The sequence below is a fragment of the Syzygium oleosum genome, unplaced genomic scaffold, assembly GCF_021117445.2.
Source record: "Syzygium oleosum isolate NSW1041296 unplaced genomic scaffold, Sole_v2.1 Sole_v2.40, whole genome shotgun sequence".
NCBI lineage: Eukaryota > Viridiplantae > Streptophyta > Magnoliopsida > Myrtales > Myrtaceae > Syzygium > Syzygium oleosum.
Window position 1 is genome coordinate 1,458,016 of NW_026607524.1, and position 15,179 is coordinate 1,473,194.

Genomic DNA, 15,179 nt, shown 5'->3' on the forward strand with positions numbered 1-15,179 from the left:
CATAACGAACATATCATCATAAATTATAGGTCATACATTACAAAACTTCTTGTGGCGATGATTTCGACGAAATTCTTATCAAAAGTTCAGATTACGTGTTAAAAGTAGGGCAGAGCTATTTCCACTCTCATTTTAGCTAAAACACTCCCTTTTCAGTTAAATGACCGAAATACCCTCCTCTCTCTTCAATTTATTGTTTCTTTTTTTTATCAAGCTAATAAAAAAAATGGGCGGCCCTATTTCCACTTCCATTTTGGCTGAGACACTCCTTTATTTAGTTAAGGGCGGTGCTATTTCCACTCCAATTTTAGCTAAAACACTCCCTGTTTCAGTTAAATGATCGAAATACCCTCCTCTCTCTTCAATTTATTGTTTCTTTTTTTTATCAAGCTAATAAAAAAACGGGCGGCGCTATTTCCACTTCCATTTTGGCTAAAACACTCCCTTATTTAGTTAAACGACAAATATACCCTCCTCTCTCCCTCCCTCTCTCTCTCTATCTCTCTCTTCAATTTATTGTTTCTTTTTCTATTAGACTAACCGACAAAATTGCTTTCATTTCTGTCATTTCTTTTGTTAGTTTCACAATACAAAAACTCAATTACTCCCAACAAGATATCATCTTATCTTGCATTTTGTTATCACTTTGCCTAGAGAAGTTCGTTAATTTTAATATATGATCAAATCAGAAAAGCTACATAGATTATTATAAATTTCCATTTATGACGGCTATAAGGCATATGAACACATAATTAATTGCCTATTTTTTATCAAATAATTTGAGCGACATTTTATTTCAAAGTTGGAAATTAAAATTCAATCTATATATCTAGCCAATATTGACATTGTAGGTGTTTTCTGTAATAAATTTGTTGAGTTTTAAAGTTAAACATTTTGATTTGTATTTCAAGATGGGGTTGAGAATCTTATTACACATTCTTTACTTTTAAGCTAACATCAGCTTATTATAAATGAAATTTTTAAACATAAACATATTTTAAAATTTTGATCCACTTGCTATTAGATTGAATTTATAATCGATATTACTTACTTTCTTCATGGTAGGAGCAGAGCAACAAGAAGTTCCCTTTTTTTCCTTTTTGTGCTTATTTTTTTTAATATTTAGATGTGATCTAAACATAAACATATTTAACATTTGATTATTTTTCCATATTTTGATCAATTTTTCTTTTCCGTTGTTGATCAAAATTGGCTAGATAATTAGATTGAATTTTAAGCTTCAACTTTGAAATATAGTCTTAAACTATTTGATTAAAAATAGGCAAATAATTGTGTGCTTATAAGACGTCATATATATATGTAACTTTTGTGATTAAAAATATGACACAAAAAATAAATTTAATAATTTTCTCCTAGTAAAGTGAAATAATGCATGATAAGATGATATTCTGTCGAGTATAATGGAGCATTTGTATTGTGAAACTCAAAAGAGAGATGATAGAAATTAAGGCGGTTTTTTTTATTAGCTTGATAAAAAAAAGAAACAATAAATTGAAGAGAGAGGAGTATCTTAGGCAAAATGGGAGTGGAAATAGCACCGCCCTAAAAGTATTATATTTTTTATAATTAGATTTAATTAGAAAAAAATGACTCCAAAATGGCCAATCACTAATATTGTTTTTATTCATCTTTACGAATAAACTCTTGAATTTTGAGATTTTTTATGAAATTCTTTACAAGCACTATCTTTTTTTAAAACGATGAAAGGTAAACTACGCATTATTCTTGATCAGCTTACAGAGTATCATGTGATGTGTTCTACAAAGTAAGCGTGTAACAACGTAGAAGAGGAAATCATGTGAAAGCCCAAACATTTTTTGAGATAATGACGCATAAACTTTAGCTCAATGTGCAATGTAGTCCACAAACTTTAAATTTGTTTAATGTAAGCCTTGAACTTTAATTTAATGTGTAATGTCATTTATGAACTTTTAATTTGTTTAATATGATTTCTATACTTTTGGTAAATGTTTAATTTAGTCCCTAATCTCTATGAAAATATTTTACATTGTCCTTCTACTAATTGAACTTCAGGGATGACATTCCACATTGGGCAAAAAATTTAAGAGCCGTTTGTATCATTTTCACTCTCAAGAAAACATAAGAAATTTTATCTAGGAATCTTAACCAGCTCAGAAGCTGCACAATCCCATTAGAATGGGGAAAAGAAAGAGCCACTGATGGAAAGAAAGTGGCTTGATACTGGTGTGCTTTTCCCTTTTGGAAACACACAAAAACTTATTGGAGACATGCTTTGGTTCTTTATTACACCCTTCTGATAATGTTTTGTCTTAAGATTGGCTCAATTTCACTTTCAACTTGAATTCCTTTCCCAACAGAAGTGACAATCCTGAGACTTCAGCAATTACAAACTCTCCACCATCACTTGATTTTCCCACTGTTTTCACTGTTCTCTGTCCGGACTTTGCTTCTACATCATTGTATAACTCATGCCCTCTCTGTCCGGCCATCCTAGTTCCTTTTCTCAATCCTAGAATTGTCACCTTATCAATTACCCACTTCTCCATCAGAGCAAATTCCCCATTAACAACTTCTGATCTGACAGTGACATCATTCCCTGTTTTCTCGCAATAAAACTTCACCAGAGTCCACTTATTTCCTCCCCCTCCCATTTCAACATCTTCTCCGTCGTCCAAGAACACTTGCCCTGAGCTATTCCCATTCCCATCAACCACAACTAACAGCTCGAATGGCGTTTTCCGAGCTGCTTCCGTAGTCATGGCCTCTCCTTGCATGGCCAATATATTTCCTTCCCTTACATGCAAATGAGGATGATCAGGTGGCGCATCGAGCATCACATTCATTCCTGAAGCTGTACTCACAGAATTTGAGTAATTGAAGAGATCGAACCAGTTTCCACTCGGAAAATAAGCATCCACGGTTTGGGCACCAGATTTTAGTACAGGAGTCACCATCACACCCTTACCAATTAAGAATTGGGAATGGATATCGTAAGTCATCTTATCCTCAGGGAATGAGAAAAATAGGGGCCGGGCAATGGGCATCCCCTTTCTGTTTGCCTCATACATCAAGGTATACAAGTATGGGAGCAAGCGATAACGAAGCCCGAGCACCTTCCTGGCGGATGCAGCGACCGATTCCCAGAGATAGAGCTCTTGACGAAGACTGTACTTTTCAGAGTGGTCTCTTGCAAAGGGATAAAAGGCCCCGAGCTGCATCAGTAAAAGCTCTAAAAATAAGTGCTTAAATACGTATGATAGAAAAACATGATTTACACCTCTATTTAGTCTCTACTTGATATTCTTCCCACCTGTAGAAGATTGAGATATATTCAACATAGCATGAAGTATAAGCACAAAAGATAACCGAACTTCCCCTCACCCAAAAGATATAGTTTATTTCTGTCTTCGAAAGGAGGTAAAATTTCCCCCAAAAAAGGAAAAAGAAAATTCATCAATTCCTATCTCTGAATATAAATTCAGAAAAAGCTTAAAACTACTCGGTTGCAGAGCTGTTCAGTTAATATAAATTAAGATTAGGCACAAAACATTTTACCTGAATCCATCGGTTGCAGAGCTCTTCAGTTGTGTTCCGAGAGAAACCGCATATATCAGCTCCTACCATTGGAATTCCAAAGAGCCCAGAATTTAAAGTTGCAGGAATTGAGTAAGCCAAATCATTCCATGTCGCAGCATTGTCTCCAGTCCAGTGTGCAGTGTGCTTGCCAGAGCTCACAAAAGTTGATCTCGCGAGAATGAATGGCCTTTTACCAGTAACATTGACTAAGGCCCTGTTTGTTGCTCTGGCTTCCAGTAGTCCATAGAGGTTATGAGCATTGTAATCTGAAATATTACCAAAATGATATGACGTTGCAGGAATTGTATTGTTGTTAATCGGCCGATGAACTCCTGAATTGTTGATTTTGTAGGGGGGATTGTCGAGAGTGGAAGGAAGAGGAGGAGAAGTTATGAAGTTGGACAGCTCGTTCATGTCGATCCATAGGCCATCAAAAGGAAGAACATCGTGAAACCTCTTTATCTCACCACCCCAGTAACTCTCGCTCGACGGGTGAAGGAAGTCAGGAAAATACACTGGCCCTGGCCAAACAACACCTAAATATGGTACTCCCTCACGTTTGATGAAGATGTCGGCTTGCATTCCCCTGATGTAGGTCCCATAAGTCTCGTTCACGCTAATGCCTGTGAAAGATCACCCATTCGAAAGAGAGGGAAAGAAGTATTATGATGGCAATTTGAAAGAACTTAAAAGACCAAGTTTCAACCACAACAATTTCCCCACTAGCATACCTGGATCAAGCATCAGAACATATTTCTGACCATTCTTGTGAAGGCTGCTGACGAATTCTTTCATCTTTTCCACCGGAAAATTGATAGGGTCAAGAGTGAAGTCCTTGTATGCATCCATGTAATCAATGTCAGTCCACATAACTTCCAGTGGAATATGAGCCTTTGCATAACCAGCTACCACGCCCTCTAGGTCTGCGACATTCTTGTAACCGTACCGGCATTGATGAAATCCTAGAAAGTAAATCACAGACACTTTATCAGTAAAACTGCATTCTGAACTTGTCGATTAAAAAGTGCAGAAGAGGCCATCTACCGCGAATCAAACTTTATAACCGATCTACATCTAGCCATATACCAGGAAAGCGACCATGTTTCTTGAACATCAGTGAGCATTGTGGTAGGATCAGCTGGGGGTTGGGAAGCAGTGGTTTTCAAAGGAAAATAACATGCAATGTCTCTAAGATTTGTTCCCTATGGAGCACAACATACACAATTTGTTGATTAATCGGTCAAATAGCGTCGATTAGTGTCATATCCATGAGAGAATAAACTCATAGAGCTAGTCAAGGGCAATAAACTCAGAATCTTCAATTCCATCTTCTTTTTATCATATACTACCACCACATAATTATGCTCAAAATCTCAAATTTAGTGCAGAACAAGCTATGGGCATCACCGCTGGTTTGAGCCCTAGCTCGCCGGCCGCGCGGACACCTCGATTATCAAAAAAAAAAAAAAAAAAAGCTACAGAAGCCGAAGCACAATAGCGGAATCAAATTCATCGAAATGTCAGTATCAGCAATCGAAAGCAACCCACGAAAGCCAGCATACCGAAGGACCAGTACGGCATTGGGGTCGGCCGGCCAATGAGCTCGGTGTACTGCTCCATGACCGCCTCCGGCGACGGCCCGGGGAAGAAATACAAATCCAACACCCCACCGATCACCTTGTAAGTGATCCTATCGCCAGTGTACACCACGTCCATGCCATTGCTGTTCAGCAACAGGACGCCGTGGCTCGTGCCCGCCCCAGCTCCGCCGCCGCCGCCGCCGCCGCGGCCGCCCGCGGACGACCTGATGTCCATGTAAAACGGGTGCGACCCGTACAGGTTAAGATCCAGGTTCGCGCTGGCGATGTCGGCGTTCCAAAGGGTGAGGGTCTGGTTGGGCTGGAGACGGAGCGACGGCTTCGTGTGCTCACCGATGCCGTAGAGGGAGGAGCGGCGGGGAGGGAGGGAGGAGGAGAGCTGGAGGTACTGGTCCTTGAAGACGAGGAAGGCGGAGGGGTCGGAGGCGGAGGTGTCGAAGAGGACGTCGCCGGAGGATCGGCGGGAGACGGCGAAGGAGAAGGGGGTGGTGTTGCGGAGGACGAAGACGAGGTCGGAGGCGGCGGCGGCGGAGAGGCGGCATTGGGAGCGGGGCGGCGGCGGAGGCGGCGGCGGAGTTAGGGCTTGTCCGGCGAGAGAGCGGTGGGGAACGGAGGGAGATCGGCGGGGGATGAGGTCGTCGGGGACTTCCCATCGGCGGTGGTCGGCGTCTGTGATCCGGACTCGAAGGCGACCGCCCGCTTCGAAGCTGGAAGGAGACGATGATGACGTAAGCCAAAATTAGCTGTTTTTCATGGACCGCAAAAAAAAAGAGCGTATTATAAATTAATCTACTAATATATGTATATCTAGATATATACTATTATACTTGTAAATATTGAAGTTATTTTCGTTTGTTTTGTTTTCCTTCTAACATTCGATCTCGCACATGAATCAATATTTAAATTTGATTATCATCTTTCTGCAACAACCTTTTTAGAAAAAAAATTCAAATTTCAAAATATCTCTCATTTCACACATAAATATACACGCTATATATTTTCGTTGTGTATTCAATAATTTCTTTTCATTGTTCGTTAATTAGAAATTTTAAGTTGTGTATTCAATAATTTCTTTTCATTGTTTGTTAATTAGAAATTTTAAAATGAAGTGATTTCAAATGTTAATTTTTCTTTTGCAAATATGTTGACATTAAAAATTGAGTATAACATTGCTAAAAATAAGATCAACCTCTTGATTGAGCAATTGACCTGTCGTACCCATCGAAACCCTAACCATATACGTCCATTAGGATATGGTTAGGTTGGGTTATTCAATTATACCCGCACACCTTCCATCCTTATCGGCCCGGGCAACACAATCACATGAGAAAGCTCGCCCCCAACTTTAGTCTAAGTTCAGCATGAGCATTTCTATGTAATTTCATGTCAGGGTCGGGCTTATGTGGTGCGATAGGCCCCCGACCTTCGGGCCTGGCATAGCCCCAACTCGTCCAACGATTACTTCTACCATCGTTATGAGAACGCTTTGATGGGTTCATTTCTGAAAAATGAATGTTTGTTAAAAAAAAAATCATAGCTAACTATTTTCCTAAAAATCATAGCAAACTTACAAAAATGAATGAACCGATAATTTTTCACCGTCTAAGAAAACATTTAAGCGATTTATGCGATTATTTTTAAGAAAATATTTTCAAAATTACTCATCTTTTTGCGAAACGATCTGATGTATATATTTTTTTTCCTTTGACAATTTTCTACTTTGGATAATTTTTTCCACAGAAAAGCCACTCACCAAACGGTCTAACTTACAGAGCTACTACCGGCAAAAGAACAAGAAGAAGAAGGGCTCATCTTAGCCAACAGCAAATCGACATGTGTTTCGCTCTGACCTGGCGACAAGGCGGAGGTTCTCGACGTCCGGCCCGTAGACGGTGGTCCGGCCGATGAGGCGGAGCTCGGCGGTCAACGCGGTTCCCGACGGGTCGATGGCGGCTGACCGGACTGTGTATCCGTACCCGACGACGACGGGGGCCGTCCTCCCCCCGCCTCCTCCGCCCGACGCGCCGGTCTCCGACGGACGCGACAGCAGGAGGCACAAGATCAAAGGGAAGAGAGAGAGGAGGAGGAGGCGGCGGCGGCCATGGCGGCCTCCGTCGCTCCCCATATCTTCCTGGTGGGGATCAGAAGAAGAGCACGAGCTTTTGAGAGAGAGAGAGAGAGAGAGAGAGAGAGAGAGAGAGAGAGAGAGAGAGAGAAAGAGAGTGTGGGATGATCTTCGGCTCGATCCGCCCGCCCGTCCGTCGCAGTGGGACTCAGCAGACGTCTTATCTTTCCACCACCATTCGCATTCGCATCCCACAACAGCCAGATCCTCGTCAGAAGGAAGGGGCAAAGCAACGAAGACGACAAGAAAATTCATTTGTTTCGTAAGGCCTCTCACGTGCTTATCGACAAAAAAACCAAAAAAAGCACGTGGAAGAAACTCGGCCCCGTGCTTGCTTACACATTTGAGGAAGACCTCGTGATGTGCGGGGATCATCCGGTCACGGATCCGTCGAATGGGTGGATCGGATCGAGAAGGGATCGATCCAAATTGACCAACTTAACCCGTTTCGACCAATTCAAATCTAGTGACACATACCCGACCCAATCTATACTCGACTGATCCATATTGATAAAATACTTTTATATTCCCAATTTAGGAAAATAGGTGAGATCGCGGAATGAGCGAGCACAGAAAAAAGTGAAAGTGGGAAAGAGTGAAGAAAGGGTCAAACGGTGAGTTAGGTTTAAGTAAAGTTGCGAACTCATTTAAGACCTATATTATTTCCATTCTAAACTCATTTACAGAATATAACTAACGTATATAACACCTAAGAAATAACCCATTTTAACAAGTTTAGTAACCGATGAGTGAAACCGACAAAAATGTTATTTTCATGTTGTTTTAAAAGAAAGATGTAAGAGTTTCTAGTTTCTTTCTTAGTTAGTAATTTTTTGGGATAATTGCAATTCACCCATTGAGATTTTGAGTCCTGTAACATCTCGCACGATAATCATATGATCATATATTATAGGTCATGTATTATGAAACATTTTGTGATGGTGATTTCAACAAATTTCTTATTAAAAGTAGAGATTACGTGTTAAAAGTATTGTATGTTTTTATGTCTAGATTTAATTAGAAAAAAATGACGATAGAATGGTCAATCACTAACTTGGTTTTTATTCTTCTTTACAAATAAACTCTGGAATTTTGAGATATTTTATGAATTTCACGGCAAGCGCTATCTTTTAAAACGATGAAAGGTTAACGATGCAGTATTTTTGAATACCTTACGGAACATCATGTGATGTATTCTATGTAGCAAGTACGTAACAATGTGTTCGACCCAAAAAAAAATACGCAACAACGTGGAAGAACAAATCATTTGAAAGCCGTGTACTTTTTTTCTTGAGATCTAACACGGTTGGTCCCACACAATGTATATGAAATATGACAATCATTATATGGGCCACTAGAGCAACCCCTCTCAAGTTGGGATGTGCAAAACGTCCGTGGACGAGATCCCTTTGTCTCGCGAAATATTATTTTAAAAATAATTGATCACATTATTTAAAATAAATAATTAATAAAAATAAATTTATTATCAATGATATTTTGTATTTAGAAATTTTTATGAATGACGAAAATATTTTTTCATTTTTGTAAGAGATACAGGCCGATCATTTTTGGGAATATATTTCCCAAACTATTTCGTTTTTCGCGAAATAAACACACCTTACAAATATAATCCGTCGGCAATAACTAGGGGTGTTATTGGGTCGGGTCGGGTCGGGTTTTCATGATACCCAATCCGACCCGAAATATACAGAGTCAAGCTTGACCCAACCCGACCCGACCCAAGACCCTGTTCAGCATATACTCCAAGAATAGGGTCGGGTCGGGTCGGTTCGGGTTGGGTTTAGAGGTTTTTTTTTTTCTCTAGAGCGAAGCCGATGGAGTCCGGGACGAATCGGGGGTCGACGAGGAGGGGGCTCGAGGGCCGGAATGCCGCGAAGCACTACGACTACGATGCGTCCTCGTCGTCGCACTCGCCCGACGACTCCTCGTCCTCCGCCTCGGCCTCACTCCACATGCGGTCGCTGGACTTGTTCGAGTAGACGAGCTTCCGGGTCGAGGGGGGCGAGGGCGAGATCCATCGGATATGCCGGAACCTGGGGCGAGACTCGCCGCCGGTGCCACTGGCTGGAGCTGTCCCGGTGGTCGTCGTAGCAATCGTACGAGGGGCTGGGGCTGCGACTGCGGCAGCGGCGATCAGGCTCGCGGCGGTCGTAGGAGTCATAGGAGGGGATGCGGCGGCGCTCGCCGGAGCGGTCCGATTCGGGGGTGTGGCGGCCGTTCTCGCAGTGGGAACGGTCCCGGCGACTGGAGACGCCGCCGCGGTACGGACCTCCCATCTTCGGCTTCGGAGGAGGACGGGATTCGGAGCGGCGGCTTCATGGCAAATAACAGAGATATAGTAACAGAGAGAGCGAAGGGAGGGAGAGAGGAGATTCACGGTCGCCAGAGAGAGACGAGAGCAAGGGGGGAGGGGAGAAGGGTTATATTTGGTGCTAGGTCAAAAAACCCCCGGTCCGGCCCGACCCGGCCCGGCCCGACCCGATCCTAATAAATGCCCACATCTAAAACCCATATCCAGAGAAAATAAGACCTGACCTAAAATACCCTAAAATTTCGGATCGGATCGGGTCGGGCTGGGCCGGGTCGGCTCGGGTTTTTTTGACACCCCTAGCAATAATGGAATTTCACCTCTAAACAAAAAATATTAGACACCCTTTTAATGAGATCGCGAATTTTTGCGAACCGACCCGAATTTTCTTGCGCCGAATTTAAGCAAGCCCGAAGGACTCGAGCGAGCAAAGCTCGGCCTAACTTCGATCTTTCTCATCTACACTTTTCTTGTCTTGTCGGCTACTTGCCCAAAATCTTTTAGTGCTCCTTCCACGCATGGTGCGAGTGGCAACCCCAACACAACCAGACTTTCCAGTCTTCTTCGTTCGCCTTCTCTTTCCTCTCCGTAAAGTTTCGGACCGGGAGGATCGGTTCTCAAAGTTGAAAACCAAAGACCAGCCCAATTGGTCCTTGGACCAGGGATCGCATCGGACCGATCCGATCCAATGGAACCGATTACTTAGGGTTTAATTCACATTTTACTAATTTTTATCAATGAATCTATGTCAATAAAGTTCACTTAGGGTTTAATTCACATTTTACTAATTTTTTTTGTAGAAATAAAAAAAGTATATGTGGTCGGTCCTATTCCTCCTTGAAACCAAGAACCAGATTACCCGAACGCCGGTTCCACTTTTAGAAACCGGAAATCGGACCGACACTTCCAGGAACCGGACCAAATCAGCCAGTCCGATACGGGCGGTTCCCGAGTTAGGCGGTCCGTTTTGCACACTCTTAAGGAATTTGCTTAGCCAAAATGCCTTTGAAGAAATAAAGCATTATCTTTCATATCCACCGATTTTGGTAAACCACCAAGGCCCATGTTGATAGAGATAAGCAGAGAGGGAGAGAGAGAGAGAGTAGGGTGTGGGAGCTGAACAGGAAAAAACAGAGGATGAGGGAACAAAACTCTGTTGATTCGTGGCCAGAACGGAGAAGAAACGGGCAAACAAGGAAAAAGAACAGGAGAAAGGAAAGAGAAGTTGCCCAAAGTGAAGTGAAGGGGGAGAGATTGAGAACAAAAAAAGGAAGAGAGAAAACAAATAGTGAGAAAGAGAGAAAAAAATCTCGAGAAAGCTTTGAGGACCAATTCTGTCCGTTGCTCCGACGCCTCCCCGCCGGCATCGGCCATCCCTGGTGAAGGCGACCAACTCGAGTTTGAAGTCTCGTGTTTCGTGGGGTTTATGATGTGAGCCTCCTACCCGTTTCTTGATCTTTTGCTGGGACACTGACCATCGAGAAAGTTACGCGCTTTTTCGCAAGCGAGCCTTATACTAAATTAGGCATTTTTCCATATGGTTAAGATTTGTTATTTTCCGCCTAGGGTTATAAAAAAGAAAGAGGAATAAATGTGGGTTTTCTCCAACATTGTTTACTTGCGCAGAGTTTAATCATTTAAGATGAACTTAGGCGCCTCTCGCACTTCATGATAGGATTAACTTAGTTTGTTTTACTAGTTTTGTTGTGATCTCAATTAGAATATATTTCTTATCACATCGTTTCCAAGGCTTGCACTAATTTTGCCCGATATAGCTCGTGTTATTTTTACATTGCTTCAATTGCACTTGCCCTTATGCATGACCATGTAAATTTGCATGTTAAGGAAATAAAATCAATCAAGATTGCATATCAAAGGTTTTCCTTAAAAGAGAAAAAGGTACCAATCCATACGCGTTAATTTAATCTAGCGTAGCCAAGTTCCCATGCTCAATTATTTGATCCACAGAGATAAACGTGGTCTCTAGTACTCCATCAAGCTCCTAACCGGCCTAGTATAAATGCAATGGCGACTCCAAAATAATCATGAATGAATGTGAAAAAAGAAGTTGCAATTGATATGATTTGAGAGAGCTTGTGCTAAGTGTAGATGCCATCTTGCGAGAGGATTATTTGCGCCCACCCATCATTCCGTTAAACTCCCTTGAGGTTCATCTCAAGAGTGTCGTGATAACCTGGTGGTAGATGATTCACCTGTATTCCATGAGATCACGAGTTCGATTTATGTTGTGAGCAGACTTCGCCTAATTATTACATATTGAGGGACTTCTTGACAGCTAGAATTTTGGTAAAACTGTCGTGACAGATTTGCAAATCTCGTATTTTTGAGTTGCGGGTGGTGCAGAGTAATTATGACTTAAATCGAATATTCGTAACGTGTATAAGACCTTCGTGATAATATCCATAGAAAATCGCTAGAGCTAATCGCCCCTTCTTTTCCTTTTTGGCCAGGTCCCACTCTACTAGAGTTTTGTCGTCGAGTGTTTCTCACCGACCGTACACCATATGGCTCCATTGCACCATATGGCATATCCTATCTGTCTAATTATTTGCTGTTTTGTTGTATGAATGCAATCCCGTATGATCTTTAATTTGTTTACCCAATTTAAATGGAACGGCAGGCAGCAATTGCTGACAAATGGAGGTCATTCTCTTGTCGATATCTCCGTCTCCATTCATTTTTTTGTCGCTCTTGCCCGTGTCTTGGGAGCAAATATTGAGTGCCACTCGAATAATACAAGTCTAGTTCACATTCATTGTCAGATTTGATGGGTTTCATGTGTTGCCACTTCATCTAACAGTGCCTGCGGCCCGTAAATGTTTTCTTGTGCTTGTAGGTGAGTGAATTCCCTAATACTTGGATAAGGTGGTGTGTTACGTGATTGAAACGCGGCTTGGGAAGTTGTTGTTGCTTGAAATGGTTTTGTTCTTATGGGTGTTGATTCTTGCTAGCAATATTCATGTGACCATTATTATTTTTGAGATGACTTTGTTTTCAATGGTGGTGTACTTGTTCTTAAGTAAAATTTTTCATGTTACTTATACAAGTTTGTGCTTGTTATTGTATGGTTTGCTCATGATTCATTTTGTTAAGAGTCAAGCACATCCCGTGCATCGAAGAAAAGGTTCCCGTCGACATTGAACGTGAAACGTAGGCATGTCGGATCAGGCCTCTCTTAGGCTTGGACGATATTGAGGAATGTCATTCCAATGTCAAGTTTGATCTAGGTCGGTGCTAAAGTGTAGCGATTCGAGTCTCGGGCCTTGATTCGTGCCCGGCATACCTATTTGTACTCAACCACGATAAGTCATTTCGTATACGTGTTTTGCACGCCCTCGGGCTTCATTCTTGAATCGACTAAAAATGAAAGATAAGAACCGAAGTCTTGTTTGCTACCGCATGATCATACGAGGGATTAAACCGTTACCGATGGATTTTGGTTATGTAATAAATGAACCCCATGTGAATTTTTTTACGTTGTTCTTGTGCATGGTTGCATGACGCTTGGATGCACTAGTTTATGTGATATGTTGATGTTCTTAACCATGCTTGTTGATTTATGAGCTTGTGAGCTTTTCATGTGTACATAGCAACTAGGGCCTTGTATGCGTGGATTAAGATATAAAATAATAAACCAGCTTGTGTGACTTATGATGTGTGATCACTAAATGAAAGAAGAAGACCGTCGTCATATAGCATTGACGACGATGCCTCGGTTGAGCCGGGATGCCTCGGTTGAGCCGGGATGCCTGAGTTAAGCCCGGATGCCTCAGTAAGCTAGCCCCGGGATGCCTCAATTGAGCCAGGATGCCTTAATTGAGTCAGAATGCGTAACATGAAGCTGGATGCCTCGGTTGAGCCGAGATGCCCTGGTTGAGCCGGGATGACGATAAATATGTGTGCCGGTATGTGTGTTTATTGATGAGCCGGAAGTTTTTGGATGCTCGAAGGATTCCGGGGGACCCGTCACCCGCATATTGAGGAGGCGATGCCGAATGGATTTCGACTGTAAAATCAATGAATTCATGTATGAATATTTTTGAATATTTTTGCATGCCGATTGGTTGCGAGGCTTCACGTGTAAATTTTCTTATACATTTTTATGCGCAAAAGGACATTACAAGTGCCATAAGTTGTGTACGAAGGTCACTTGGTGCCATAACTTTTTTTTGGATCACTTTGGTGCCAAGTCGGAGGAAAAGAAATCACTTAAGTACCAACTCCGGTAAGTTTGGCCGGAAATTCGACGTGGCATTTTTTATTAATTTCTGATGCCGACGTGGCTCGCCGGAGGATGAGTCAACATGTACAATCAGCATTTTTTATTTTAAATAAATTTTTTCCTTTTTTTTCCTCTTCTTTCCTTTTTCCTTTCTTTTCTTTTTTTTCTTTTCTCCCCTCGCCGGCCGATTGCTGGTGGCCGGCCAAGCCACCAGCGAAGCCCTGGAAGGGCTGGGCGAGGGCGGCCTTGCCCATGGCCGGCGAGGGGTGGCCTTGCCAGATCTAGGAGAGGCGACAGGTGAGGCAGCCCCTCGCCGGCCATGGGCGAGGGGCGGCCTCACCTGTCGCTGGGGAGGGTCGCCTCGCCCAGATCTGGCGAGGCTGCCCCTCTCCGGCCATGGGTGAGGGGCGGTCTGACCTGTCGCCGGCGAGGGTTGCCTCGCCCAAATCTGGCGAGGCCGCCCCTCGCCAGCCATGGGCAAGGCCGCCCTCGCCCAGCCCTTCCCGGGCTTCGCCGGTGGCCGGCCCGGCCACCGGCAACCGGCTGGCGAGGGGAGAAAAGAAAAAAAAGAAAAGAAAGGAAAAAGGAAAGAAGAGGAAAAAAAAATGAAAAAAAATTATTTAAAATAAAAAATGCTGATTGTACACGCTGACTCATCCTCTAGCGAGCCACGTCGGCGTCAGAAATTAATAAAAAATGCCACGTCGGATTTCCGGCCAAACTTACCGGAGTTGGCACTTAAGTGATCTCTTTTTCTCCGACTTGGTACCAAAGTGATCTAAAAAAAAGTTATGACACCAAAGTGACCTCCGTACACAACTTATGGCACTTGTAGTGTCCTTTTGCCATTTTTATGTGACCGGATAAATGTGAGCTTTCATGTAAACATAGCAAGGGCAAGGTCAAAGTCTTTGCTATTGATTTACCATCGACATAAGACAAGGAAAATATTTGTATGCATTAGTACGAGGGCGAGGCATCATCCTGTATGAGTATTAGCGAATTTACTCATTGAGTTTTTAACTCACTCCCGTTGTTTTCCATGTTTTTAGGTTGAGCTTCGCGCCCCCGGTTCGTTTTGGTGTAACCGTCAAAATGGAGGTTGACATAGAGAAGCTAGGATTAACCCCGGCCTTCGCTTGGGACGTAACTAGATATGGTTTGTACGTGGAACGCCATGTAGAAAAGAGCTTGAAAAATATGTTTATGTAATGTATAATGGCAATAGTGTGTTTTGCATGCCGTGCTTTCTCTGATTTTCAGCTATTATTTTGTTTGGGAGTTTGTTTGTACACGTTTTCGCAT

General features: G+C 42.5%; 1 protein-coding gene across 1 annotated transcript; it reads right to left on the reverse strand.

Annotated features, from left to right (window-relative positions):
- Positions 1–2,113: 2,113 nt before the first annotated feature.
- Positions 2,114–7,363, reverse strand: LOC130135987 (alpha-glucosidase-like). Its single transcript, XM_056305923.1, has 5 exons — positions 7,028–7,363; positions 5,142–5,884; positions 4,311–4,541; positions 3,559–4,202; positions 2,114–3,215 (listed from the first exon to the last, which is right to left on the reverse strand). The coding sequence occupies exons 1-5, from the start codon at positions 7,300–7,302 to the stop codon at positions 2,313–2,315; spliced, it is 2,796 nt and encodes a 931-aa protein (XP_056161898.1). The 5' UTR covers positions 7,303–7,363; the 3' UTR covers positions 2,114–2,312.
- Positions 7,364–15,179: the final 7,816 nt, after the last annotated feature.